We start from the raw sequence: 27,354 nt of genomic DNA, 5'->3' as shown, positions 1-27,354 counted from the left end.
ATGGGGATGGGGATGATGGGGATGATGGGGATGATGGGGATGATGGGGATGATGGGGATGATGGGGATGATGGGGATGATGGGGATGATGGGGATGGGGAAAATAATGGAGATGGTTGATGGGGATGGGGATGGGGATGAGGCCTGGATCTGTCCTTGCCAGCTGACTACGCTCATGAGCTCTGAACCCCAGTTTTTTCACTATAAAACAATGGTGATCACAGAGGCTTTAATGGCCAGCAGAGAGGAACCTCAGAACTGTCTTCTATACAGTAAGTGTCCCATCTGTAAGCCATCTGTGCCTTGGTTTCTCATCTGCTCTAGTAACCACTAACAGTACTAATAAGACTCTATATTCTAGAAAGAGTCTGTCACATTGGATCAAAAGTATTTGTTAGAGGTAGCTTGCATTTTAAGGATATTTTAATAAGTAATTTATATTTCTCTACTAAAAATAAAAATAATATATGCATCCAACCCCCCAAAAAACCAGATGATTTATAAGCCTAAATATGTATGTTTCCTATATGTACTTCCTATTTTAAAATGACTGGGTCAAAATTATGATGGGAAGTCAATGCTCTAACTCAGAAGAAATGAAAACTAGACATTGAAGATGCCACCAAATTCCTGGCACAGAACTGTTCAACAAGCATAGCTATATTTTTTATTGTTGTTATGATCCATGACCAATGACTACAGCCATAGCCCAAATACACTGTGAGAGAAACAACTGGGAGTTTACAGGTGACACAAACACCAACCATCCCTGAGAAACCCAATGGATAGGGAGGATAGAAACTAAGTAAGTGGATATATCTAAGTACGTTAGTATTACATGATGATGTAACATGCCACCTTTTCACAGTATACACATCCAGGTAGCCAATAGTTTAAAAGACATAACAGTATATAAAAAATTGATTTGACACTAGCTACCATACCCCCTGCTCTCCCTTTTCTCCCTCAGATCACACAGAGACACATTCAAGCAAACCGCTTGCTCCGGGGGACCTATTACTAACTTCTCATGTAGTACAAATTAAGGCAGGCCCGTGTCTGCAAAGGTAGCAGTGCCCCAGCTGCTGGTGAGATGCAAGAAATTCTCTTCAGGGTATCTTAAGGCAACTGATCTAACATTAGAAAAAATTAAAAATCAGACTAAAGGCTAGGTTGTGTCAGTACAGAGGTATAAACTATATTTTGGATGCTTCTTAATCAACTCTAAAATGAGAATTTGAGGATATGGGTACAGAGTGTCTCAGAAATAAGATGCAGGCAGGTGACTGTCCCCAGCAGAGATGGCAGCATACAAAACATTTGCAAATCACATCCATCTTACTCAAAAAAAGAGGAAAGAAAAAGAAAAAGAAGGAGAGAAAGAAAAAAGGAAGGAAGGAAGGAAGGAAGGAAGGAAGGAAGGAAGGAAGGAAGGAAGGAAGGAAGGGAGGGAAGAAAAACACCTGAGTCTAAATTGGAAGACAAAATTGGAACAGCTTTCTTAGCATCAGTGTCAGGGAGAAGAATAATTTATATTTCCCTGAACTAAAAAAGTAGCCAAATATATGAGTTTCCAAACTATTTAAATAACTTTTAGGCTCTGTATAGAAGTACTTAAATGTTTTCATTGGGGTGGTTTTATATCTAGAATTTATCAAACAAGATGTAATTACTATTTTAGGAATTTACCACAACTGTGACATAAATAACTTTAAACTTAAGAACAAGTATATTGGAAGACTAGCATGTTCCAAAGCATCCTCATAATAAATGTCATAACTTCCAAATCTGTGTGTTTAGCAGTATATATTACAATGAAGCCATGTGCATGAAATAAGATTTTTGTTTGTTTGGTTGGCTTTTTTCTCTTCCTTCCTTTCTTCCTTTCTTTCTTTGTAACAGGTTCTTACTAAGCAGACCCAGCTGTCCAGGCACTTGCTGTGTAGAAGACTGTAGCTCTGAGCTCAGAGCCCTGCCTGCCTCTGCCTCCTGAGTGCTGAGAGCACATGCATGTACCATGACACTCAGCTTTAGGAAATGGGTCATTAACCTGGACTGCGTGATTTAAATTGAAATTTCTGGACATTCAAATTTAAGGAGTGCAATATTTGAATAACAGAGTCAATATTTAGGATTCAAGATCTACATACCAAGGTTTCCCATACCAAGGCCCAAACGACCTAAAGATCAAGTCAGGGGACAGGAATAATACGTTTAAATTCCATCGAGCTTTACACTAAGGACCCAGGAAAGATGATAGTCTGCTGCCCCAGAAACAGCTGAAGACCAAAGACTGATCTAAACATGGAAAAGTTTTTAAAATAACACATATTCTCAGTCAGGCCTGGTGTGCCAAACTCTGGTAAGCCACACAGCCTGAGCCTGGGGGATGCAGGCGGGACTCTATGGAGACATCACATCAGCACAACATGTGTTTGTGATTTTGTGATAGATATGTGCCTATCTGTAACCAAAACAGCATATTTCTTTCTTTTTCTTTGCTTGTTCTTTCTTTCTTTTATAAGTTTTTGTGACAGGATTTCTCTGTATAATTCTGCCTGCCCTGGAATTCACTCTGTAGACCAGGCTGGCCTCGAACTCAGAAATCCACCTGCCTCTGCCTCCCAAGTGCTGGGATTAAAGTTGTGCACCACCACTGCCTGACTTGTAGACTGCTTTTGTATAGCCAACACTGTCTGACTATTTCAGAACTGCAACTCTTATTCTTCCATACTAACATCATAGCTCCATATCACACAGAAAGAAACAGTGAGTATATACAAAGACTATTTATTTACATCTAAGCAACACTCTATAAAGCCCATACAAAAAAGCCATTGCATCTAGCTACTTGTCTATAACAAAGTATTAACTATACAGGGCTAGAACCTAAACTGAGACACTTATTCTCTTATGAATCTTATTTCCATGTGATAGTAGAAGGTTCAATTTTTCTTTTGGATTTTTTTTTAAAGCACTGGATTTAAAAACATAAAATATAAATGTTCAAGGAAGTAGTATTAGTAAAATACAAAATACTTGCTAGCTCAGCTTCCTAGAGAACCTTATCGTTATTCTTTTAGGAAAATACAGCATATAAATAGAAATAGAGATTTGGGAGAATAATAGGCTATTTTGCTTGCAATCAACAGTCACTTGTGCAATAGTGCACTTTGCTGATGCCATGCTTGTACAACAGCCAAACAACCTTGAGAACAAGGTACCAACAGTCTTGGGCCCACATATCTACCCAGAAAGGGTCTCTGCTACTACATGAATGAACAATTTAAATAATGTCAATGCCCAGTTGGCTACCCCTTTGGAGCTGACATTGCAACAGCAGGTAACTTTACAAGAGACTCTAGAGGGATAGAGAGAGGAACTAACCCTGGCCTGGGAAGAGCTGCAGTGAGCAGGAAAGGCCTAGGGATCAGCCACAGTGGTAGGAATGTTGTGAAGACAGTGATGCCCAAGGGCAGAAACCTAGTAGAATGCTGAGCTGCAAAAACAAAGAGCCAGAGATGACAATGTAAAGGCAGAGAAAAAGGCTGAAGGACAAACTATGACCTGCACAGTCATGCCTCAGTACCCAAGGGTTGGGGAGGTTCTGACAGCATGCCAATAGAACAAGGAGAAACCAGGGACCAAGAGTGCCCTTCAGGGTAGAAACTTCTACTTAGCAAGTGTTTACCATAAACTAAATCCTGTATCAGCTGGCAGGTGACAAGAACAGAGGTTGTTGACACATCTACACACACATAGAAAAAAAGATCAGATAAGCGACCATCTTTTCCTCTACTTCAGACAGACATGGGAGAGTCATCTAACCTCCCTGAGTCTCAATGACATCATTAGTCTGGTAGGAGAGAATGACGGCACCCCTCCGCCCTGTCAGAAGGCATCAGATGAGATCATGCATACAAACCGCCTAGAGTTCAGTACGCTCTGTGGAGGTTAGGTCCTATCAATCCTCTGCTGCTATCATTATCACCATGGTTATCTCTGCCACAGAAAAGTCATTCTAGTAGTAAATATATTCTGAAAACCAGTATAGAAGAGGAAGGATGGAGACCTCGTGGTGTGGAGATCAGGCTTATTTTACAGTGTCCTTAACCTCTCATTACAACATCCTATTTGAAACAGGATGCCTTGGGCTGGAAATGGAAGCACAAACTGACGGGACTAGCATAGCCATGAGGCAGCCTCCGTAGGCTGTCCTAGGTCATCCACGCTGACGTTTGCTTCCTATGACTTCTCTGAGCCAGGAATTTAATGAAGCAAAGGACTCCCTGTTTCACCTACTGTGGATGGTCTTCAGAAAGTCCACAGTGAGCAATCATTTCCAAGGCCATTCGTAGACAAGATCCTTTATAAGTGAAGTGTACCGTCAAAATTATAACTTCCTGCAAGAGGGCAGCAACTACCATCTTTATGGTAGCTCCAAGGTTTCTGACACATTTGCCAACTGATGAATATCTACTGTGTGAAAGAGTAGATAACTGTAAGCATTTTAGTTATTAAAATGTAAAAGGATCTCTGCAGCATCTTCATGTGCAGCCCGTCTATTCAGAGAGCAGAACAACTAACGAACTGTAAGTGGGAAGGGGAATATAGACTTACTGTGCTTATACCAATATTTATTTATTTATTTATTTATTTATTTTTTGGTTTTTCGAGACAGGGTTTCTCTGTGTAGCCCTGGCTGTCCTGGAACTCACTCTGTAGACCAGGCTGGCCTCGAAACTCAGAAATCCACCTGCCTCTGCCTCCCAAGTGCTGGGATTAAAGGCGTGCGCCACCACGCCCGGCTTATACCAATATTTGTAATTGATTAACATCTAATTATCTCTTAATTGGACTTTGATGCAGTGTCTTACGGCATAGGTCAAACAGCAACATCCCTTTACAGTGACAGAGAGGCTTCTCACTGCAACCACCAACTCACTTTCTGGGTTAAAATCTGAGAGCACTGCTCCTGGAAGTGAGGGCTTCCTGTAGTACGAGAAGCCTTTCTCCACAGTTCCTTCTCTCCTCCTTCGCCCCACTCCTCAGCACATACATTATGCCCAGTCTTGCATTTTGCATCAAGCATGTTGCTCTTCCTCCTCCTTGAAGCTTCTCACCCAACTCCCAGCTCTCAGGTCTTCATCGTAGAGATCGTTGCTTTCCTTCTGGCTAGAAAACTAACAAAGCACTGAGTTCTCTGTATAATGGACCATTATCATTCCTGAGCACACATTTTCACTTCCTCCTTTTCTAATTAGGAGGCATCATTCTGGACTCATGAAGTAACTCAAAGCCTGATCTCAGGGTACTTCCTCTAGGGTGAGAATAAAAGTTAGAGGGTTATGAGTCAGCCCTAACTTTTTCCCTGTGGCAATTTTACTGTGACTGATCCTGTCAGTCACACCTACATAGATCCACACAATCACAGACACAGCTAACATAGAACAGGACCAATATCCATAGGACAGTAGTATCCTAACCCTTTATTTAGGTCATGTTATAATATTTCACAGTTCAGAATTACTTGCTGTAAATTACAGTATATCTCTGGTTATTTGCCCATCCAGTTGTGCATAACATACATTTAGGCATACACTCTGCTGTTTAAACTGCTGTGGTGGAGTGAAAGCAAACCACTACAAAAAGAAAATCATTTTCCTTTTGGTGATGTAATAAACATTTGGTGAGCCTGGGATAATACAAACTTTACTTTCCAAATAAATTCAAGCTGCACACAAAATTCTAAGTGTGTAAGCCTATGTAAGGGAGAAAAGCTCTGACGAGAAGCTTGGTGCTCAGGGTTATTTGTATGGAGACACGCACAGTTAATTATAAATGAATCATCCATCTATCACACTTCATCATAATAGGCACCTGAAAGGCCACTCCTTGGCAGCTTGTGGAAGTTAGCACTTAGACTGAATACTTGAAAGTAATAAATCAGGCAATATAAAACATATTTATGGCTGGGAAGGAACCTTTGAGATAAGTGTGTCTATGCCTAGGTCTTGAGAGTCCAAGGACCTTGTCTACACCTCCAGAGCTAGTTCTTATTCATGGAGGAACTAGGGCGACACACCTCAGGTTCCAAGGCCAAAACCCAATGCTCTTCCCAGAATCCTTACAGGTCTAACAGACTTCTGTTCTTTGCCTAGGCCAGCTGAAGCAATGAATGTTGGTGGCTCTTCTGTCATACATGTTGCCTAAGTCATAGAAACAGTATTTACAGAAGCCAGAACTAATACCAGCATGTTTTAGAAAGCTCAGTCTGCCACCTTATTTATTTGGTAGTTGGTGTTCCTATATTGAGTGCATCTTTTCTGTGGGCCCCTGTGATGTATCTAAAGTCTTCTCTTAGGTAACATTTTCCTAGTTACCCTTCCTGCTCAGCCAATCAAGACTCCTCATATCCTTGAGAGGTCCCCAAATCACAATGTTCTCAATGGATTGAGTCCCTCAGTCCATCCTCACAGAAATCATGATAAACTGACAAGACAGGAGGAAGCTCAAAGCAATGTGTTTAACCAATCCTAAAATTGGCATCAACCTTTGAAGGTGAGGTCTTCCATTAGAGACTTTAAGGTCCCTCCTTCACAAACATAGCAAAATCTTTTAACCTTTGCCTATGCCAGCTGCAGCAAGATAGGCCACAGAGGACAACATGTTTGCTTGCTCACTGCATTGAGCTCACCGTCTTCTGCAAACTTCGTGCCTCTACAGATTTCATCTATAAGATCTCATCTCTTTTTCATTTTTTTTTCTTCTAAGAAAAGATCTCAATATTTGGTTCACCAGACAAGTCTCCAGCGATACTATTATACCATGCTGGATTCCATGTAGAAACATTATACACCACTATACACACCTTAAGAATCTCAAACCAATTCTTTAATTCCTAACAGGAGTCAGCATAAGAAATACTGAGAAAGAGGGCTGTATTTGGTGCTATCTTGATGACATTTAACCCTTGATGTTACCAAAGCAATGGGCCAAATGCAGACATGTGTTCTCATAGAAAGCCTCTGTTTGTACAATCGGGAAGTCTTTTTTCATTTCACTCACCCTTGCCACTCCAGCTGACCTTCATTATAACTGCATAGAAAAATTAAAAACAAAATCCACAATTGCATATCTCCTGATGTTAAAGAAAACAGGAATCAAGACTAAAATTTCTCTTTAAAAACACTTATTTACACAGTCATACACTAACTTAACACTGCCTACTAAAATAGAACCAGGAATGCCAGGCAGCACCATGCAAGACCTGCTATAGATGTTCAGTTAATAGAGTGACAGAGTTACATCTCCAGACGTTAATCACATATGTGTCTCTCATTCAATTAATTATTACACTTTCCTGCCACACATCTTATCATGTAATTTCAACCTGCACATTGATGGTTTACATATAGTATTATGTAAACATTAATACTATACAAATACATTGTTGTTGCAAGACATCTACACAGTCACAAGATAAGTGATCACAACCCTTAGTTTCTTTTTAAAAGATAGCAGATATGAGCTACATACTTGGGGAGAGTTGGACAGTTTTAACTGTTGTCTTTTCAAGAACACCCAAATATGTAAACTGTGAGCCCCTGATATTGTTTGCAGCTAAAACTTAGATCTACCACTCTCCAGGTTCAACGGATGGATGATGAGAAAAAAATTAAATCCTCAGTGCATTTTTAATATTTTTAGTGTTTCATTGTAAATAATAGCATGTTAGAGTTATAAAGTGTAAAATGTGCCTAACTTTGGTAGCAAATTTTCATTAGTAAAATTCCAATCATGTCCTCTGATCAAATAATTCAATGGAGATCAATTTCCTGCTTCTTGTCTAATCATATTCTTCACAGAATGCCCCAAACGCCAGCTGAGATTTAAACCATATATTTTTAATCTTCTAAATAATTGTAATTGTTACTTCAAAGAAATCTTAATTAGGAGACTGATATGCACCCTCTCCTCAGGATTATCTCAAATATTAAGAAAGCTTAAGAACAGACTTATACTATTTCCATTGTGAGAAAACTCCATTTTATTCCTATTTTCTGCTATCTGTCCTACATGGGATTTTGGCAATGGCCAACCTTCCATCCTCACCTTCAGGACAGATGGCTGTTACTCATTCTTTCTCCTGTTGTTAAATATCATGGTGTACAGGCCAATGAAAGTTAAGATATTGGTAAACAGACCTGTGCAGCAATAGAAATCACTATTTACTTCTAGTTGTATTTACTCTCTTTTATTTTCCCTTCTCTCACGTGTTTCTCCCCTTCCCTGTTGTCTCTTTTTCTAGTATCCTTCTTCCTTTTTCCCACTCCTGTTCTTATTCCTTAATATCCTCTTAGTTTGCTCAATGTTATCATCACTTTTTTCTCTGCTGTTATTATAGTTATGGTATGAACTATTTTAATTGATTAGTACTGACTTCCATGGCAGGTTATCATTCTTATAGCTGCTGCTGTAGTTAGTTCTCATCTTAATGACACTGGGAATCCCTTCTGCCATGAATGTGCATAGGCATTTAGCTGGCCGCAATCAAGCCCTAGAGACCCTGCACCTCAACCCTGACAGCATTTGTGTCAACTAAGAGAATCCAGGAAATCAAAACTCTTAGTCAGCAACTTGGCCCCAAATGAACAAATTCCAATGCAGAAACACAAACAAACAAACAAAAATAATAAAAGCAAAATGGTTTTTCCAAAAGTTACCCATTCCACAGTAAATGATTATGATAAAGAATGGATGGAATTACAGAGAACTTAAAGAATAACTACAAAAATAAGAAAAAAATTATAAATAGATACAGATCAATACCTTATAAGGATATAAATAAGGAGCATACCAAATAAGAAACTCAATGCTGGATGTAAAAAAAAAGAACTCAGTGGATAGATGGAATTCTGAATAAACGAAAACTCAACTTGAAATATTGCAAATTAAAAGTTCAGCAAGGAAGAAGAAGAAGAAGAAGAAGAAGAAGAAGAAGAAGAAGAAGAAGAAGAACAACAACAACAACAACAACAACAACAACAACAACAACAACAAAATCAAAAGCTTCACCAATACGGGACTGAAAGTCAAAGTGCCAAGGCTTGTAAGAGAGCAGACAAATCATGATGTTCAGACACATAGCAATAAAAATAATACAGTGGAAGTAGGAAGCACAAGCTTCTGAAATGACGTTTAAAAACACAACTTGTGAGTTGTGAGCACAGAAAAGGAGATAAAGCATAAGCTAAACACATAGCAAACACATTGAACAAAATAGTCACAGAAAATGATCCACATCCTGGGAACAAGATAAACATGTGGTCCCAGAGGCCATTAGAATGCTGCACACACATGGCAGGAGACAAGCCTCTTTATATCACATTATAGTTACAGTGCTAGGACTGCAGAACAAAAGGACGATAGTGAAGTCTGCAGGAGAAACGCACAGTATTCCAAACAAAGGCAAACTCATCAGAATAGCAGTTTCCTTTGCCTAAGCACTGCAAGCCAAGAGGACTGGAAATTATGTATTTCAAACCCTGAGAGAGCAGTACTGTCAACCTAGACGACTATATCTAACAAAGTCCTTCTTCAGAGTCTAAGGAGAGAAATTCATTCCACAATAAACACAAGTGTAAATTAATTAATTAATTAATTGCTGAGCACTACTCTAGTGCCAGAGAAGACACTAATATGAACTCTGTATATGAAAGAGGAAGATAAATACAGAAAAGAGAAAATCTTTCTAGAGGGGGGGGGATAACCAAGTGAAGGCTACCAAGGGGACCAGTGTGAAGAAGAAGTGTGGGAAAGTATGTATATGACGAGGTGAATATATGTGAAAATAACACATGTAGATACTTATATGCATACATGAAAATACCACAAAGAAGACCATTACATTGTACAAATAATATAGGAGAAGAAAAAATCCAAAATGATCTAATCAAAGAATAAAGCACTGAATTGTAATAGAACATGAAAATATCACTCCTATGGTTTCCAGTCCCACACTGCAACTAACTTTTATAAAGATGTTTGGTTGTCATTGGTTAACTCTCCATCCTGTTAGTCAAATAGTTCTAAAGATGAAGCAAGGAGTCAGGCTGGGAGAGCCTGCCTGTCAGGAAAACACAGGCGGCCTCCAGGAAAGGAAGATGGCCTCTGAAACTGAGGCTGGCCTCCAATGTGTAGCCACCATTAGCCAGGGTCCTGTGCATTCTACCTCACATTTTCTTAACTCTCTGCTACACAGGGAACTAATCTAGACCTAACACTGAAAGTCACCAATACTATTAGTGTGTCACAAAAGCAATCAGAGATGACAAGGAGAACTAAATTTCTCCAAGAGTTTATCAAGCCACATGGATACTGGCTAAGATGGCTCATAGTTCATGCGCTGGCACTTTCTATGTCACAGAAGCCAGGTATCTCCACTAAATATAAAGGACTGGCATTAAAATCCATGGGAAAAAATAATTCCAATACGTCATTTTAAAATTTTAATTCCAGCATAACAATTTCATCTATAAACAATTGGAACTTAAAGCTGTGGGAATTTCTAATCAGCTGACCTGATGATTCATTTAATGCCCCTAAACATCAAACATCAAGAATCTACTAGCTTTTAAACTGCATGTCCTAACCAATTAATAGATAGTATAATCAATTTAATATGTAACAACTATCTTCCTGCTTAAGTAAAACAAAACTAAACAAACAAACAAAACAGAATAAAAACGAAACAGTATCATCTATGGTAAGGGAACCTCTTACTGAGTCTTGAAGGAAAGCATTATTTCTTACTGTGACCCTCTGTCTAAATTCTGGCAGAAAACAGATGATTTTCTCAAACTAGGCACTTGGAAGTTTAATAAAGAAATAATTTACAAAGGTTTGCTAGAGATCACAGAAATTATCAAGGGATAGTGCGCACAACAGTGGTGAGCCCTTGCCATTGTCTAGGACCCAAGGACATCCAGGAACACAGATGATGCATTGTGGGCAAGCTGTGAGCTAGTAGCCTGACATGAACTATGGCCTTTAAGAAAAGGACAGACTCATCCCCAGTGACCTGTCAGGGAGAATCCTGACCTTTGTTCTCTTGCTGGGTCCTCTTCAATAGCTGACCCCAGTAAAAAGTCAAAGAACAAGGGCCCAGGCTGCATAGCCCCTGTGCTGCAGATAAGCCTGGAGAAGGGTGGAGACCAGGCTTTCCAGTCACTGAGCCCAGAGTCTGAAGGCCACCAAAACAGTTTATATGCCCAGTAACTTAGTCTAATAACTTTTGTTTCTGGATATCACTTGGCTTTTTCCCATATCTGTATTCAAATCTCAACCTTGAAGCAAAGCTCTAATACAGTACCAAACAAAAGTACACAAGACTGGCATTTTTATGAGCCTGTGATTTACAATCTCACCCTGGCTCTCATAAACCCTTCACCTTCTCCCTTTCCCCAACACAGGGGGCTCCTTCAGGGCACCAACCACATCTTTCTTATCTGTGTGCCTCCAGCCCCAGGGGTTACAGCACAGGTGCACACACTGAAAATCTTTGAATTCTGAGTGTGTAAAGCTCAGACTGCTTCCTCTCCAGGTCTACCCATGCTGCCCTGACCATATGTAGGGAACTCCCCACTTCCTTCTGAACATCAAATCTCATTTACTCACCTGTCACTTCTACTCAGTTTGGCTCCCATGACCTGAGCCAGCCTCCCCCTCCCCTTTCTCCCTCTTCCCTCACAGTGTCAGCTCCTTCCTCAAGTCCGGAGCTATCAGTGCAGAACAGTAAGTCAAAGAGCTCACCATCCAGCATAGATGGGTTGACTCCTTCCTCTTTAGTTGGTCACAACAAAGATGTGTGGCTGTGTACTGCCTTGAGCTTACTCCCTCAGACAAGCACCCTAAGAAAATGCCCTCTCCTTTCCTACTTCTCCAAAACAAACAAAAAATTCCCACCTCTTGAGGAGTTAACACACCTGCTCTCTCAGCACCCAGGAGGCTGAGGCAGGAAGATTGTCCTGACTTCAAAGCCAGCCTGGGCTACAGTGACACCCCATCGCAAAAAGGAAAAGAAATACCAGCCCCCTGGGAGAGAAGAGGCTGCCTCGCGTGCTCTTCCCATTTTGTTCCCCTGTCCAAGCGTTCAAGCATCCTTCAAAGTCCTTAGGCTCCCAGAGCAAAAAGTGCTCAGCTCCCTACTTCCCTTGCCTAAAGCCAAGCTCCGTCTACCTACCACCCTCAGCCCCTAAATCATACAGAGCACTCTTCAGTTACACTCCTGGCTCTGGCCTTTCTTTCCATTAACTTTCCAGGGTTTGTATCAACCTATATCTCAAGCACAAAATATTTTGTGTGACCCAATATTGTTCTCTGTCTTGACTTCTCCTAACCCACCAAACTGACTTTTGGGTTGCTATGGATGACTGTCACTGAACATCTATGTGGAGACCCAACAGAGGCCTCATGAATACAAAGTGTTTGTATGATACAGGCTTAAGAGATGAAGGTTATTTCCCTTTGTTCTAAAGGTAGGGACCCCATAACTCTCCAGTCCTCAGCAGAAGCAGACCAGCTCCCATTATGGTTTAAAGGTCAGCATTTCTAGGGTTCATACTTCTATGAAAGAATAATGACACTATGTCTGCCATACCAATATAAGCATCAGAAATCTATAACTGGAATGCCCCACAGCTTTCATTCTACTCCAAACTACTCAATGAGGCAGCTCTGAGCATGGCTCCCCTCTTCTTGCTGAGAGATAAGCCAAGACTTGAAGGCACCCTTCTATCAACTGCTTCCACACTAACTTGGTCCCAGACCACCATGGGAGTTTAGTACCCTCACCTGGAAGAAGGAAAAAAAAAGGAGCAACATTGGCTTTTCTTATCTGAACAACACTTGACATTGAATCTGATAGGGACAAATTGAGAGTAAAACCTTTCTAACCAGCCTGTCTCATGATACCCTGCAATTGCATCATAGCACAATACAGTGTGAGAGGCCTGCAATCAGAAAGCTGGCTGAGCCCAGCAACAGGAGACAGACCTAATTTTAGCCACCCCCAAGACAGGGATATCGTGCCTTTTAAAGATAAACCATCAAAACTGATGAAATTCAGCATTGTTCCAAAAAATCAACATGAAATTAATGGATACAATGCTGAAAATCAAACGTTACTCAAATATGAGATTGCACTGCACCTGTGTTCGTGGAGAAAAATCATTATGATGTTGCTTCACTGGAAATCAGAACTGCAAAGCACTCAGTCTCAAAACTCAGAGAAGTGAGTCAACCTGTCTGAATGTGAAGCTGTTATTTAAGTCAATCAGTGCAGCAGATATAATGGGCCACTAAACGACTGCCTACAGCAAATGCGGGTATGATGAGGCATTTGAAGACAATCAAGAGAAAAGTTGCATTTAGACTTCAGAAAAAAAAAAATGCTACCACATATAACAATTTCAAACTTATAAACACTGTGCTGACGACAAGGTCGCCCTCACTTTTATAAAAATAAAGAAATGTAAAGGTTGGTATAATTTTGTAAGCATTTTTTTAGTATCCATTCTGTTCATCAGATACTGTGCTAAATGTGGGGACAGGAAAATAAACAAGATACACTCCTTGTTCTCGCCTATCCCACAGAAAGCAAGAAAAACAAAAAGACTGCAGGCATGCTGCACAGCCTGCCTAGCTACCCATCCGTAGCCATACAGGACGTTCCTCACGCCCAGTACCCACGGCCAGTTTCCCCAGTAAAAGTGAGGTCTGCTACTACAAGGCCAAGCCTCAAGCCTCAAGACTGTTTCCAGACACTGTGTTCATCTCTTGGCATCAGGTGGAGGCTCTATGGGGAACTCTGAAACTAAAAGCATCAGGGGATAGGGACTGTGTAAGCCAGCACCCACATCCTTTCACCCAGAAGGAGAATCCCTTGGTGACATAACTTGCTCTGATTCTGGTATGTTTACTAAATTAAATCATAAATATGGGAAGTTCTGGAAGCTCAGACGTGACAGCCAAGGGGAAAGAGCAGAAGGGGGTCCTAGAAAGAAGAGGCTGGAGCCATGCTCTACCCTTCAGAATGGTCAGTATTTATTGGGGAAGGGGGGGTTTCACTGAAAAGTAGAGAACCATTAAATACTGCTAACCGTGCTGCTGAGGTCATTAACTTTAAACAATAGAGTCCTCAGTGGAGAATGATTAGAGGGGTTAGGAGCTGTTAGAAACAGAGGGCATGGTTAATGGTCTGTTGTTATTAACCACAGAAGAAATGTGAAATGGGGCGGCAGAGAAAGCAAATCCAAGAGGCACACTACAAAGGAGCATGGCAATCAGTTAACATGTGATATAGGATGACGGAGCTTAATTCATCCTGAAATGAAGGGGTCCAAGGTGTCTGACAAGTGCAAGCAGGTAACCCGTGGACCCGTGTGGGAACAACAGGAGAAAGTAGGCTGGCAGCAGGCAGGTTCTTAGAGATGAGGATGGAGTCTATGAATGTGGCACACTCATCAACGTCTAGAGACAGGGAGATGTTAGGTCTAAAGTAACCTCAGAGCTACAAGTATACATTTTTCATCAGGTAAAGTAATGGTATAAATGAGACTGAGAACAAGCTTTGTGGGCAGTAGCATGCAAGAAGGTGGGTATCTATGAAGGCTAAGTTAAAATTTCAAAATCCTCAACAATTAAGGCGGAGTCTGAAAGGGTGGGGCACCATCAATAGAAACTAAAAATTGCCTGAGTTTAAGCCAACAGGTCTTGAGGGCCTTATTGAGAATAGCTTGGCTAGGAAAAGTGTGAAAACCTATGTAACAAACCATGTGATACACTCTTAACATAGATATTTAATTCATTATATAATTATCTGAGAGTCCCTGTTCCTGTTTCATTTCCTGTTGCTATAATAAAACACACCCTGACAAAACAATTTAAGGGATGAGGGTTTATTCAGGTCCCAATTTCAAGTTTTACACCATCATAGCAGGGTAAGGCAAGGTGGATGAATGTGAAGCAGCTAATCACTTTACTTACATCCAAGATGAAGTGCAGAGAGCAACGAATTAATGTACGCATGCCTATACTCAGCTCACTTTCTCTATGACTATGCAATCTAGGATGCCTTCCAGAAAACGGTGCCCACCTCCCCAGTAAGAACAGTTCTTCCCACTTTGATTAACATACTCAAGATAATTCCCGGCAGATATGCCCAAGGACTAAACTAAACTACATAATCCTTCACTGAGACTAACTCTTCCCAGGTGACTCTATATTGTACCAAGCCCACTGCCAAACTGAAGCATTGCAGTTCCATACTTTAAACCTAAACAAGTAATTTAGACTGATTACACTGAGTAAAATATGTGTAAATTTCTAATATAGAAGATAGCTGAAAAAATTAAAATCCTTCAGGACAGTCCCCAAGGTTTTTCACAACCTGGCCCAAGTTAGTTTTTGGAATAAACTTCTTTCATGGCCTTCCCTCAACTTTTTGTAACTCCCTCAACCACTTTGCTGCCTCTTCACTGTCCTTCCAAGCAGCTTCAATATCTTCCCTTCTGATGAGCCTTCAACTATGTTGTTTCTTAGCAGACAAATCTGGCTGCAAATTTTATAAAGGCAGAAAGACTAAATGATGTTCACATCTCTTGATCCTCACATCTTCGTCACCATATGGCGTGGCCACAGTCTGATGGAGCATGTGTGCTGGTATTTAGCTCCTGCTGCAATTCTCTCTCTTGATTTGAGGCTGACCTATGATAGGCTTTAACTAATGGAGTATAGAAGTAAGAATATGCCTATTGAGGCTTTATGAGTAGCCTGTGGCTTCTGCCTATTGTTTTCTTTGTAGCCTTCAATTGCCATTTTGTTACATAGATCATAAGAAGAAACTTGTAAGAAAAACCAGGTCTTGAGAAGAACTACATAGAAAAACACAAGAAACTCAGTGGGTAGCAAGAACCAAGGCCTAAGACATATGTAGCCAGGGAGGTGATGCCGCCAGCTAGTCAGTCTACTTAGCCGAAGCAATTAAGTACATGAATGAAGACACAATCCTAAATATCCAAAACCTAAATAACCATCGCACCAAAGCTTTATTATACGCATGGTCCAAATTCTTACTCTACCAAATTATGTTTTGGAATATCTGGGCATTGCCAATAACGGAGTAGGTAACTGCAATGGATAATAATGGATACATGATAAAACAATAAATCAAACAGAATTTATAAACAGCTCGCTATGTACCTGGCACTCTTCTATGAGATAGGAGGGTCAGCAATGAATGAAATAGACAAAGGTTTCTACTTATTAAACTGAATATTCCACTGCAAGTGGATAGAAAGGAATGAGGTTTTGTGTATAGACCCAAAGAAAAACTGTGTGTGTGAGGTGGGGGGAGGAGAGATGGGAAGAGGGAGAGGGTTGGTGGGTTATAATTATGAATGAGACAGTCAAGAAGCCCTTCAGGAGACACATAAAATGGAAAGAATATGAAAGTAGACAGATATGTAACCAGGAGATAATATTTCAGAGAAAGCAGCACCTGAAGTGGAATCTGTCTGGAAAGGTCGACAATATGCAAAAAGACCAGTGAGGCGAGGGCAGAGTAAGAACTGGATGGAGGACAGAGGATGGTGATGGAGAAGTACAAGAACGTGTGTCAGAGTCCACAGCATATAAAGGTTCCATGATTCACAGAGAGGACTTAGACTCCATATGTTGCCATGTACATGCTTATGATTTATCAGTGAAGAACACAGAGAAAAATTAGCAAAAGAAAAAGTAAGAAGTCAGGAGGAGCCTAGGGACAAGCTGCAAAGATCCTCCAATGGAGATGATGTGCCTTCAGTAATGAGTTCCCACCACGCGCAGATGAAGTGCTGCCTGCCAATGACATTCATTTCTCAAGGCTCTCCTGAGCTCGACATAAAGACCCCCTCTGCTTAACATATATGAAGATTCCAGCACACATATCCCACTTAGAAAACAAAGGCTGGGCATTCTGCACAAGCTGCATGTTTTACATAATCTTAGCCAATAAGCATTCCTGTAGTGAACAGTTGGGACCCCTCCACAAATCTAAGGCCTTAGATTTGGATGCAAGTCTTCTGAGAATAGCAATCTCACACCTGCTGTGCTAGTGCATTTCTTCTGCATTGATATCCAGGTCACATAGCACCCTATAGGCTGTCTGAGAGATATGGAAGCCATCAGTGAAACTGAAATAAGTCAATGGCACAATCTGATAAAATTATAAATGACCACCGTAGCTTAAGAGTGAAGAGTATAGCAGTGACATGGCAAACATACCAAAAATAAAAGGGCTGTAGTAATAGCTGGACTGGTAAAGTGCTTGACACACAAGCAGGAGAACATGAGTTTGATCCCCAGCATCCACATAAAAAAGGTCTATGTGGAGATGTATGTTTGAATACCAGTGCAGAAAGGGAAGCTCATTGGTTAGCCAGCCCAGCCTGATCAGCAAGGTCCAGAGTCCAATAAGAGTCCTTATCTCAAACGATAAAGTGGATGGATCCTGATGAAACACACAAACACACACACACACACACACACACACACATGAGAGAGAGAGAGAGAGAGAGAGAGAGAGAGAGAGAGAGAATTTAAAATAAAAATATAAAGCAAACATCAGTATGCTAAAGGAAAGATGGAGAAGAGAGATCAAGTTCTGAGTACTCTCTGATGCCAGAGTCAAAAGAACTTGTAGGTTGGCCACTTGTAGGTAGGTCACTAGAGGCTGTGGTCATTAGAGGAAAGGAACTATCAAGGAAGACAATTCGTGACTGGCATAGCTAGAAATGTAGTGTGGCCCTTTAACAATTGGGTTAGACTATGGGAGGAGATGAACATGAACAGGAAATTGGGAATTCAGTCTGTGCCATGCATTCAGTGTGTGACTTCACTAGACATCCACGTGAAAAACATTAAAGAGGCACAGAGAGGTTGAGACTGGAGCCATGTGACTGGAAGGTCTTGCCATGGGATAAACAGAGAGGAGGAGTTGTCCTAGCTCAGTGATGTAGCAAACTAAGCTTAACAGGAAGGAGAAAGGGTAGGCTAAGAGACTGAGAATACCCAAGAAGAATAGCTATGGGAAGTATTCAATGCAGGGAAGATCTCACTTTCAGTGAAACTGATCCAGGTGTTTTGTTCATTGCTTCTTACTGCCCAGGATTACCTGTTAGCTGAAATAAAGGATGCACATCTTCACCTCCCACCTGGGCTTACCCAAGAGCAAGTGAAGATCCCACCTAATGGTACAATTCCCATCAAGATGAAGCAGCAACATCTGTAAGACCAGCAAGGTTTCTGACACCTGCCTTCTGAGTTTATATGGGGTTCTTCAAACAGAGCACAGGGATAACATCAGAGGAACATGGAACCTTAGCTGTCTACTTGGTTATGCCACATGAGGCCACTGAATGCTGATCAAAATTTAAAATCCTGTTTCTTGGTTCCACTAGCTACAACTCAAGTATTTTATAGTCATATGGCCCTAGGAAGGCCCCATTAGACACAAATATACAACATCCACAACCCCCAAAGTTTCTATTGGACCGCCCTGCTTTAGACTTTCCAAGGGAAGCCTGAAGCTCTGATTACCAACAGATTTCTGAGAAATTAACTATCAATCCCTTTGGAAAACACTCTCATGAAAATATGACATTACCATTTGCCCAAGTTCCTCATGGGGGATCTGTGGAACAAAAACCCTGGGAAAGAATATTTCACTGATTAAGCCTTCTGAGGTCAGCACTGGATGCTTCAAACTGGAGTTGCAGTTCAGTCTCTCTCTCTCTCTCTCTCTCTCTCTCTCTCTCTCTCTCTCTCTCTCTCTCTCTCTCTCTCTCTCTCTCTCTCTCTCTCTCACACACACACACACACACACACACACACACACACACACACACACAGTGATTAGATGAGCATTAATGAAGTTTAGTGGTGGGCCAGAGCCCAGCTAACAAGCAGTTTGAGAAAGCCTCTAGATTAAACACAAAAGGGGTGTGTGTTTAATCGAGGTGGGGGGAAAGGAATAGGAAGAGGAGGAGACAGAGAGAAAAAAAGATACAGAGGGACATGGGGCATAGAGGAAAATGAGGAAGAAAGATGGTTAAGGAAGAGAAGGCCCATAGGCAAAACCCACATGCCTGCCAGTGGCTCAGACTAATGGCAGCAATGTATTAAGTGACCCATAAGAAAATAAAAGCAGGGACAATGAGATGCCTCACAAGACAGAGGTGCAACGAGCTCCCTTAGTTCAATACCAGGCGCCTAAGTGATGGAAGGAGAGTACCAATTCCTGGGCATGGTCTTCTGACTTCTACACACATACTGTGGTACATATGCACCCATGCATATACACATACATACATACATACATGTATGGGTATGCACTAAATTAAAGTATAGTGCAAAGTTTTAACAAAAATTAAAACAACTATTCAAGCATGATAATCAAAACTGAGCCTTACTATTGGCTAGGTGATAATGGACCGCGGAGCGTTAGTAATTCCTTCTAAAGAGAACGGGGTGTCTGATTGCTAACTAGTGCCTGCCTGATGGGAAAGCAAAGCCCATTGTTGTCAGAACCTCTATTGGTTTGCTCTAAGAGAAGACAGAAGTCTGGCATTGTATATGAAATCTCAAAATTCTTACACAATAAGAAAATATAACTCTAAGAAGAACTTCATAAAAGTCCCTCAGCCCTGTTTGCAATACATTGCCAGTCCAATGGCAGGTCCCAGACTACATTAGAGCATGTGCCCTGCTGATGGTAAGGCAGCCTCTCTGGGTGCTGTAAAGAATATCACATAGCCACATAGCAGAGAAGCAGAGAACTGAGTAGAAGTTAGAAACCACAAGTAAATCAGACTCTGCAAATTAGGAAATGCTTTACAAATTCAGGCTGAGACAAATCCGTGTATCCAAGAACCATAAGATCAATTCAGACAAAGAGGCATCAAAGGCAGAAAAGTCCAGAAATTAAAGAGTTCTAGCTATTCCTCTAGGCTGGTTTCACAATGCTACTGCAGATCTCATGACTGTATAAATTCACTTAGATGCTGATGCCACAATTAATCAGAGGATGGAATTAGTCTTATCTAACTTTCTAGCTCTGGGAAAATGTTAACTTGGAGGACAAATTATTCAAGATGTCTAAATACAGAAAAAGAAAATTCATTTTGAAAAGCCTACTAAAGTTACCTTCACTTACAATGGTTACTCATATACACAGTGAGATATATACATCAGCTTTAAAAAAAATCCCATCATGCCCACTAACTATTTAATTCAACTCCTCGCCACACACCCCTCTTCGTCCTTATTCTACGGTGTTTTATTCATTTCAACTCATCCAACTCACCAAGTTGTTCACCTTAATAACAAGCATTTTCTAGAAGAATTTATTCTGGGTGGAAACAGAGGAAAGTTGGCTTGCTATAATTAAAGGTTATATATAGACATCTATAACACAGTGTCTTGAGTTCACCAGTCCCAAGAGATTAGTGATAGATAAGTATAGACATTGGGGTGCTCTTCATAATACCTGTGTCCAAGGTCCATACCACACTTAAAATCTTGATTAAAATCTTGTCAAAAGGAATTCAGATACCTGCCTTGTTTTAAATACTATATGTAAGAATCAGAAGTGATATTCAGCACTACGAGTTATAGTTCAATTACCCATTCACCTGTGACATGTAATTTTGATGATAAATTTAACTAATTACTCACTGATCCACACCTTGACTGCTTAAGGAGACAATCTCCTCTACAAACTACTTCACTAAATTGGATTTAGTGCCCAAGACACTGATAAAGTACCAGGATCCAAAGATAAGCCATCCCATAATTCTATCCCCACTGTTAACTTCACCTCCAGTGTGGGAGTCACCCAGGAGAAACAGGAAGCCCAAGGCTCCCAGTTCAGAGCAAATTAAAGCCTTCCCCAAAGCTCCTCCTGTTCTTCCAGCATCTCACCTACTTCTAGCCTTATCTTATGTTGACTCAGCTGGTTCCAACATACCACAAATTCCAGCTTGCTTTGGTGTCCCTTCTGTAATGCTGGCTACAACATCTAGAAGGGCCTCCTTGGACTCCACTCACCCTTCGGTCCTTGGAAACTACAACTTCCATCTGTCTTGAAGCCTTTCTCCCATCTAGATTATTTAGAACTCTGGGAGAAACGTTCATGTCCCCACCAGGTTTCTCTTCCACTGTATCTCCCTCCAGTTGGACCTGTAAAAGATCTTGCCCATTTTTTGTTTGTCATTAGGCTGAGGAACATCTTTCGTAGATGCTCTGCAACCTCAGTAGGATTTGCTTCCTAAATAGAACTTCTCCCTATAACATGTGCACTTGTTCCATAAAAGAATCAATGAAGGGGAATGTGACCACTTCGTTCCAGCTAAGGGTGTGGCTCAGTGGTAGAGCACTCCATTAGCATGCATGAAACCCAGGTCCTATCTGCTCTATAAGAAAAATAAAATTTCTCGATGCGTTGTTAGATTAGCTAACAAAAATAAATAAATAAACAAACAAACAAACAAACACCTTATAAAAACAAACTGGGAAAGATGAGCACTTGGCAAAAATAGGAGGGTCTGTGGTTAATGGCTGAGAGTAAGGACCAAGAAATACAGCCCCTGGGTTCAAGCGCAGCTCCACAGCTCACTAGTAAGTGCTATACCATTTGTGTCCATTGGTAAAACAGTGACGTCTAGCACTAGATGTTGAGGCGAGAAGTCACCAAACATATGGAACAGGGCTTAAGCAATGCTATCTAGAAAGAAGAGAAAAAAAAAATGAGCTCTTTAAATCTCTCTTCCTGGCTTATAGAAAGTGAATTCATCACAAATTGTATTTTAACAGTACTGTTCTTCCTCCACTATTTTTTTAATTCAATGGATAAGTGCATAGAATTTTTCAGAGTGTTTCTTGACATTTCAAGTTACACTCCAACCACTAATTATTAGTTAAGCCTTATTCTTATAATATTCCTTAAAATGAAAGAAGAGAAGAATATTTAGAGAAGAGGAAAACATCATTTTCCACATAAATTGAAATTTTAAAACTCAAAAATGAGAGAGAGAGATTTCATAAGCTTTGGGTGACCTTTAAATGTCACATTTACTAATATATAAATGCAAACACAGAAAAATGTAATATCCCGAAATAACAGTAACCTGATCGAAGCAATTACATTGAGTTCTATGATATAAATTATGCTTCCAGTTTAGAGTAGCAATGGATTTTTAACACCTTTTAAGGTCTAACTACAATCCATTAAAGATCAGTGGTCATCTTTTTAATGATTATTTATATGCTTGTACATTACCTCTGTACAACATATTCCTACACTTATGGTAAATTTCTCAATGTACAAGATTTGAGGACATACATTATTGCTAATGAATTAAAAGATAAATTTATCACCTCAGTAAACAATTCTTCCATGAAATCTACTCTAATAATTTGTGTAGATTACATTGTTACTGCTAAGCTTAATCTATTTTCATAAGCCAGTAAAATATGATTTCAAAGATAACTGTTTACTTGGTCAAATCCCAATTTTTAGCGGAATCATATGAAATAAACAGTACACCAATGTAGCAACAGAAAAAAAAAACAAACCTAAACAAAACCCTCATTGGGTTAGATTGATATCTTGATTTATACGCATCTTAAATCTTTCCCCTCCTTCAACTCTGTTGAAGAATACAATCTAGGGACTATATCTAATTCCTTAGGACTTTCACTCTACCTCTTCCCATTCCCTTTTTCTTGTGGGGAAAAAGTGTGGGGGTGCACACACACAAATGCACACCAGTTGGATCTACCAGTTGTGGGTGCTGGTCCTCTACATGAACATCTGTACTCTCAACTGCTGAGTCATCTCTCTAACCTCCAATTCTCGACTGTTCAAAGTAAATTATACATGTACCCATCAAAAGTCTTTCTTCTGTACACTAATTCTCAGGTGAAGAATAGAAAGTACAGGTATTCCTTAAATCTCTAAGCTAAATACATGGGGGGTGGCAAAACGGCTCAGTGGGTAATGGTTCTTGGCACCAAGCCTGAAGACCTATGTTGATCTCCATCCACGTGGCACCAACCAACCTGGGCAAGTAGTTCTCTGCCCTCCACATATGTACAGCAGTATATGTGTACTCTCCGTATACATATTAAATGAATATATGTAATTTAAAATTTTTAAACTATGTACTTGGAAAAAGAAAAGTGATTTCTATACTTTGGATAACATACATGACATTAAAATTACAGCTTTTCATCTCAAGATTGGACTTACTTGTTGACTGGAGTTTACAACAAACATTATGCAAACAAGTATTAAAAGAACCGTTGTCTACTAAAACAAGAGTTTGGGGCTTATCTGTTCGTGAGGTAGTTGAAGCATACGAAACAGGCCATGGACGAACTGAAACAATTTTAAAGGTGCTTTTTACAGAGTTCATTTAGAGGGTCCATAGAGGAAAACAGAACTCTCACAAGTCACCCAGACACCTGACAAGAGTGCTGCAGTCCTGCCACTTGTGTGCTAGCTTTTGACTTTTACTTATTCCTAACTTGAGCAGCAGAACAGTGGGTCACCCTTACTTTGGGAGTAACCCAGAACCCACTACAACGATTCTTATTAGCTATGACTCATAGAAACTGTGGCATTCCACTGAATACGCCCCAGTGCAGTAGCTGGCATAAGGGCAGCAACCCCACTGGAACATCTCCTGCCCAGGTCACTGGGAGACCTCCCATCAAGCTGAGAACTCTCAAAGCACCAATAGCTATAACTTTGGAGGTGTTTCTTGAGCCAATCAATGCTCTTAACTCCAAGGAGCCTCCTTAAGGCGGGACTTGGTCAGAAATCACACTTCAGGTGAGCATCACGGGGTAACATCACAGTGTCCCTCAAGTAGGTTCTGGACCCCTGCTACACAAACACCTTGGGGCTGTCTTACAGAACAGACTGGGTGTGTGGACTTGGGAGTAGGCCCCAGATGGCGGAGGTGTAAGGACCCCTCAAGTGAGTGGGATGCCGCCATTTCTTCTCAGGCCTCTGGATAGCAAGACAGGGCTACTTGGGTCCCTTAAATTAGCCGCCTGCAAAAGTTGTGGCTTCAGGCAGCGCTCACCAGCCGCTGGGGGTGATCTGAGCCCCATAAAAAACGCCACCTGGTCCAGGGCGCCGGGCAGGTGCGTGGCCTAGGACACTTACTAAGTGAGCCCCCCGCGGCGGTCGCGCCCCATGCTCGCCCCCTGCGGCACCCCTCACCTGGTCCCGGGTCTTCAGGTACCGCTGCAGCGCCTGCTGGGTGAGCTCGCGGACCCGCAGCTGGCCGTCCTTGCAGGGCACCACGATGCCGGTCCTCCCGAAGCACACTGTCACTTTCATCCTGGCCCTGGGCTCCCGCGCGGGGCTGGGCCGAACAGGTGCCTGGCCCCCGGGCACAGCCCCTCCGTCGGGGGACGTGGGGCGGACACGGCGCTGTCCCGCGCGTGCCTCCGGGGCCGGGACCCACGGCTGCTCCCCTGCAGCCCCACGGGAGGCCGAGGGCGGGAAAGCGGGCGCGGGGACGCGGGGACGCGGAGGGTCGGCCGGACGCAGGCGGAGGCTCCACGCGCCAAAGTGAAACTGCGGGTGCGGCCCGGCCCGGCCCTGCCTCTGGCGGTGGCCCTGGCGACCGTGGCAGGGCCGGCCCCAGGCCCCGGGCTGGAGTGGGCGGCGGCGGCGGCGCACGGGGCCAGAGTTGGGAGGAAACTTTTGCGCCGGCTCCCAACTCCTCCGACGCGCGCGGCGCTCTGGGCTCCCTCGGCCCGCGGGCCAGCCTGGGCCCGGCTCTTAAAGGGGCCGCGGCGCTCGCGGGCCACAGAGCGCACCGAGGCGTTGCGCCGAGCCCGGGGTTGCCCCGAGTAACTAGACCTTGGGTAGCCTGTTGCCCGCACTTGGTTCTCTCTCTCCCTCACACGGACAAGGAGCTCCGGGAATTGTAACGGGATCTGGGAGCTACCACAGGGGAATTGAAACCGGATCTCATAAAGCACGCTTGGAATAGATAGGAAACTGGCCGAGCAACTCCCTTAAAATGAGAGTTGGAGCAAGGTTCAAGGGAAGCTCCGGAGCAGGTGCTTTTGCCACGCCTTCTAAAATAGTCATAGAATTGAGGTACTGAGAGGTGACTGACTGAAGACCAAGCTTTTGCGTGGCTCTCTTGTGGCTTGTGGTGCCACAAGAGAGCTAGCTAAGCTGAGGGAACTTAAAGGCCACTGTGCAGGTGCCAAGTGTTCCACCAGAGATCACACCCAAAGTCCAAATATGATAGGGTGTAAAAGTTTACACTTTTCCTTTTGAAGGGGGACTCCCTTTGTGCGTTTGATGACGAAAAGAACAGCCTTGAGTCATGATTTCGCAGGTCCTTGTCCTTGAACAATTGAACACAAGGTATGGGGAGAATTTCTGGTCAACAAGTAACATCTGTATCCTTAATTCTTAAGTAAACAGCTCCTTTGAGCTGGAAAATAAATACTTTCCCCCCCTGACTTGTACAGAAAGAATAGCGCTTGACTTGCTGTGGGTGCGGTTCAATTTAGAACTTTTCCTTCCAGTCATGGATTTTCTGCCCTAAAAGATTCTAAAACAAAACAGACTGGTGTTCAGAAACTGAGCAGGTGTCAGAACTGGTTATGGTGCAAAGAGCACAGGTTCTCCTATCTAAATCTCTAGTGGCTCCTGGCAGTTTTTATGGCAATTTAGTGCAGCCAGTAAGATCCCCAGGGAATCTTCTATTTCCTACCAGAGTTGCTCCTACGTCAACTTAAACTGAGCTTGAGCTGCTGGAGATGGTTTGGTCTTAAATTATGGAATAGGGAGTTCTGATCTACGTACGCTCATACATTTAATATACAATGATTTTGTCCCAAGAAAGCACCTTATTCAATGTCAGAGGCCACGAAGAGGGTCATGTAAACTGAGTCAACTTGGAGGAAATACACATTAGACAGCCTAGTTCGGTTGCAAATCTAACAGACTGATTTAGGTAAACCAAATCAGAATCATTTTTGTCTTAAAAACCAAACAAAAGATCCATTGAGCAACCCTCTGAGGCATGGTTGGAGGCAGGATCACAAAGCATATCGTCAGGGACTATGTCCAGCTATTAACTACACTGCTAATGTTGTCTCCATTTGCAGTGAAGTGGGCTCACAGACAAGCTTTTCTCTGCTGAGTCTTCCACAGGAAATGGTAAAATTCAAGCACATGCAAATGCCAGGCATTAATGAGTGGCCTCATGCTATACTGAGAATGGTATGGATGTTTGGAAAGACACAAAGCAAAGATTCTCAGCCCAGAAACACGTGCACGCTGCTTCCTCCATGCCTCGCCCCCCCCCCCCCCCCCACCCCCATCCTTCAGCGTGTCCCCAAACTGGTCTTCAACTCCAGTGGACCAGTGTTCTCTTCACATTACAAACTCTTGCAGCCTACTATAAGTTCTCCTCGGTTACCCAGAGCCTTCAGCTTCCTGGCTTTGAGATTCCCCAAGTTAACTATGAAGAACACACAGACTCAGCCCCATCCCACTCATAGATTAGATGAAGCAGGTCTTATGGAATGCAGCAAAATCCTTGCCTGCATCAGATAATGGAAACCTGCAGCTACACTGGGGTTTGAGCAGTGCATCCCGTGCACTTTCATGACCCCATGCTAGTAACTGGGAATAGGGCTTGGTGTTTATAGTTCATGTTTATTAAATAACCTTGTTTAATTCATTTTTCAGCCTCATAATGGCACACATGGAAACAATTCATCGTATATTAAGAAGAGCAACACAGTCATCCATGCCTAGAAAACACCTAAATCAATATTTCATGCCCTGGGAGCTTCCTAGGCAGAAGACAATAAATAATTTGCCTTGATTGAGTAATACTAGAGCAGTCTAGACCTGGGTTCCATTATCTTGTTTTTGCCTGCTGGATGGATGAACATCCCCTCCTGTGCTGTGAGATTTCCCGTTTGTTTCCCAATAGTTCAGTAGGCAATCACACTGGCCACTATTATTGAACTGCCTAGACCCTAAGAGGTAGGATGAAAATGTCAGGTACCATGACAGGTGCTGTGGGGCCAGGCAGCAGTGGAGCTATAGGGTGCTGGCCCAGAGCAAGAGTGGGTTGAAGCATGTCCAAACCCCAGAAATCTCACGCTGAGATTGGCAGGAGTAGGATTACTCCCTTCCTGCCCCAGGCCTGTATAACCCAGCGCAGGTAGTAGCCCAGCACCCCTACCTGTACCCCCAGAG

The 27,354-nt window shown here is 42.1% G+C and overlaps 1 protein-coding gene across 1 annotated transcript in view; it reads right to left on the bottom strand.

Moving 5' to 3' along the window:
• Positions 1-24,816, bottom strand: part of Pard3b (par-3 family cell polarity regulator beta) — a 976,275-nt gene extending 951,459 nt beyond the window's left edge. Inside the window, exon 1 of the mRNA XM_021197960.2 lies at positions 24,334-24,816. Within this exon, the coding sequence (XP_021053619.1) occupies positions 24,334-24,453 (120 nt within the window). The 5' untranslated portion in view covers positions 24,454-24,816. The remainder of the gene's footprint in view (positions 1-24,333) is intronic.
• Between the last annotated feature and the right edge of the window lie 2,538 nt (positions 24,817-27,354).

The sequence above is a fragment of the Mus pahari genome, chromosome 5, assembly GCF_900095145.1.
Source record: "Mus pahari chromosome 5, PAHARI_EIJ_v1.1, whole genome shotgun sequence".
Taxonomy (NCBI): Eukaryota; Metazoa; Chordata; class Mammalia; order Rodentia; family Muridae; genus Mus; species Mus pahari.
Note: the sequence above shows the minus strand (reverse complement) of the source record. Positions and strands in the feature narration are given on the sequence as shown.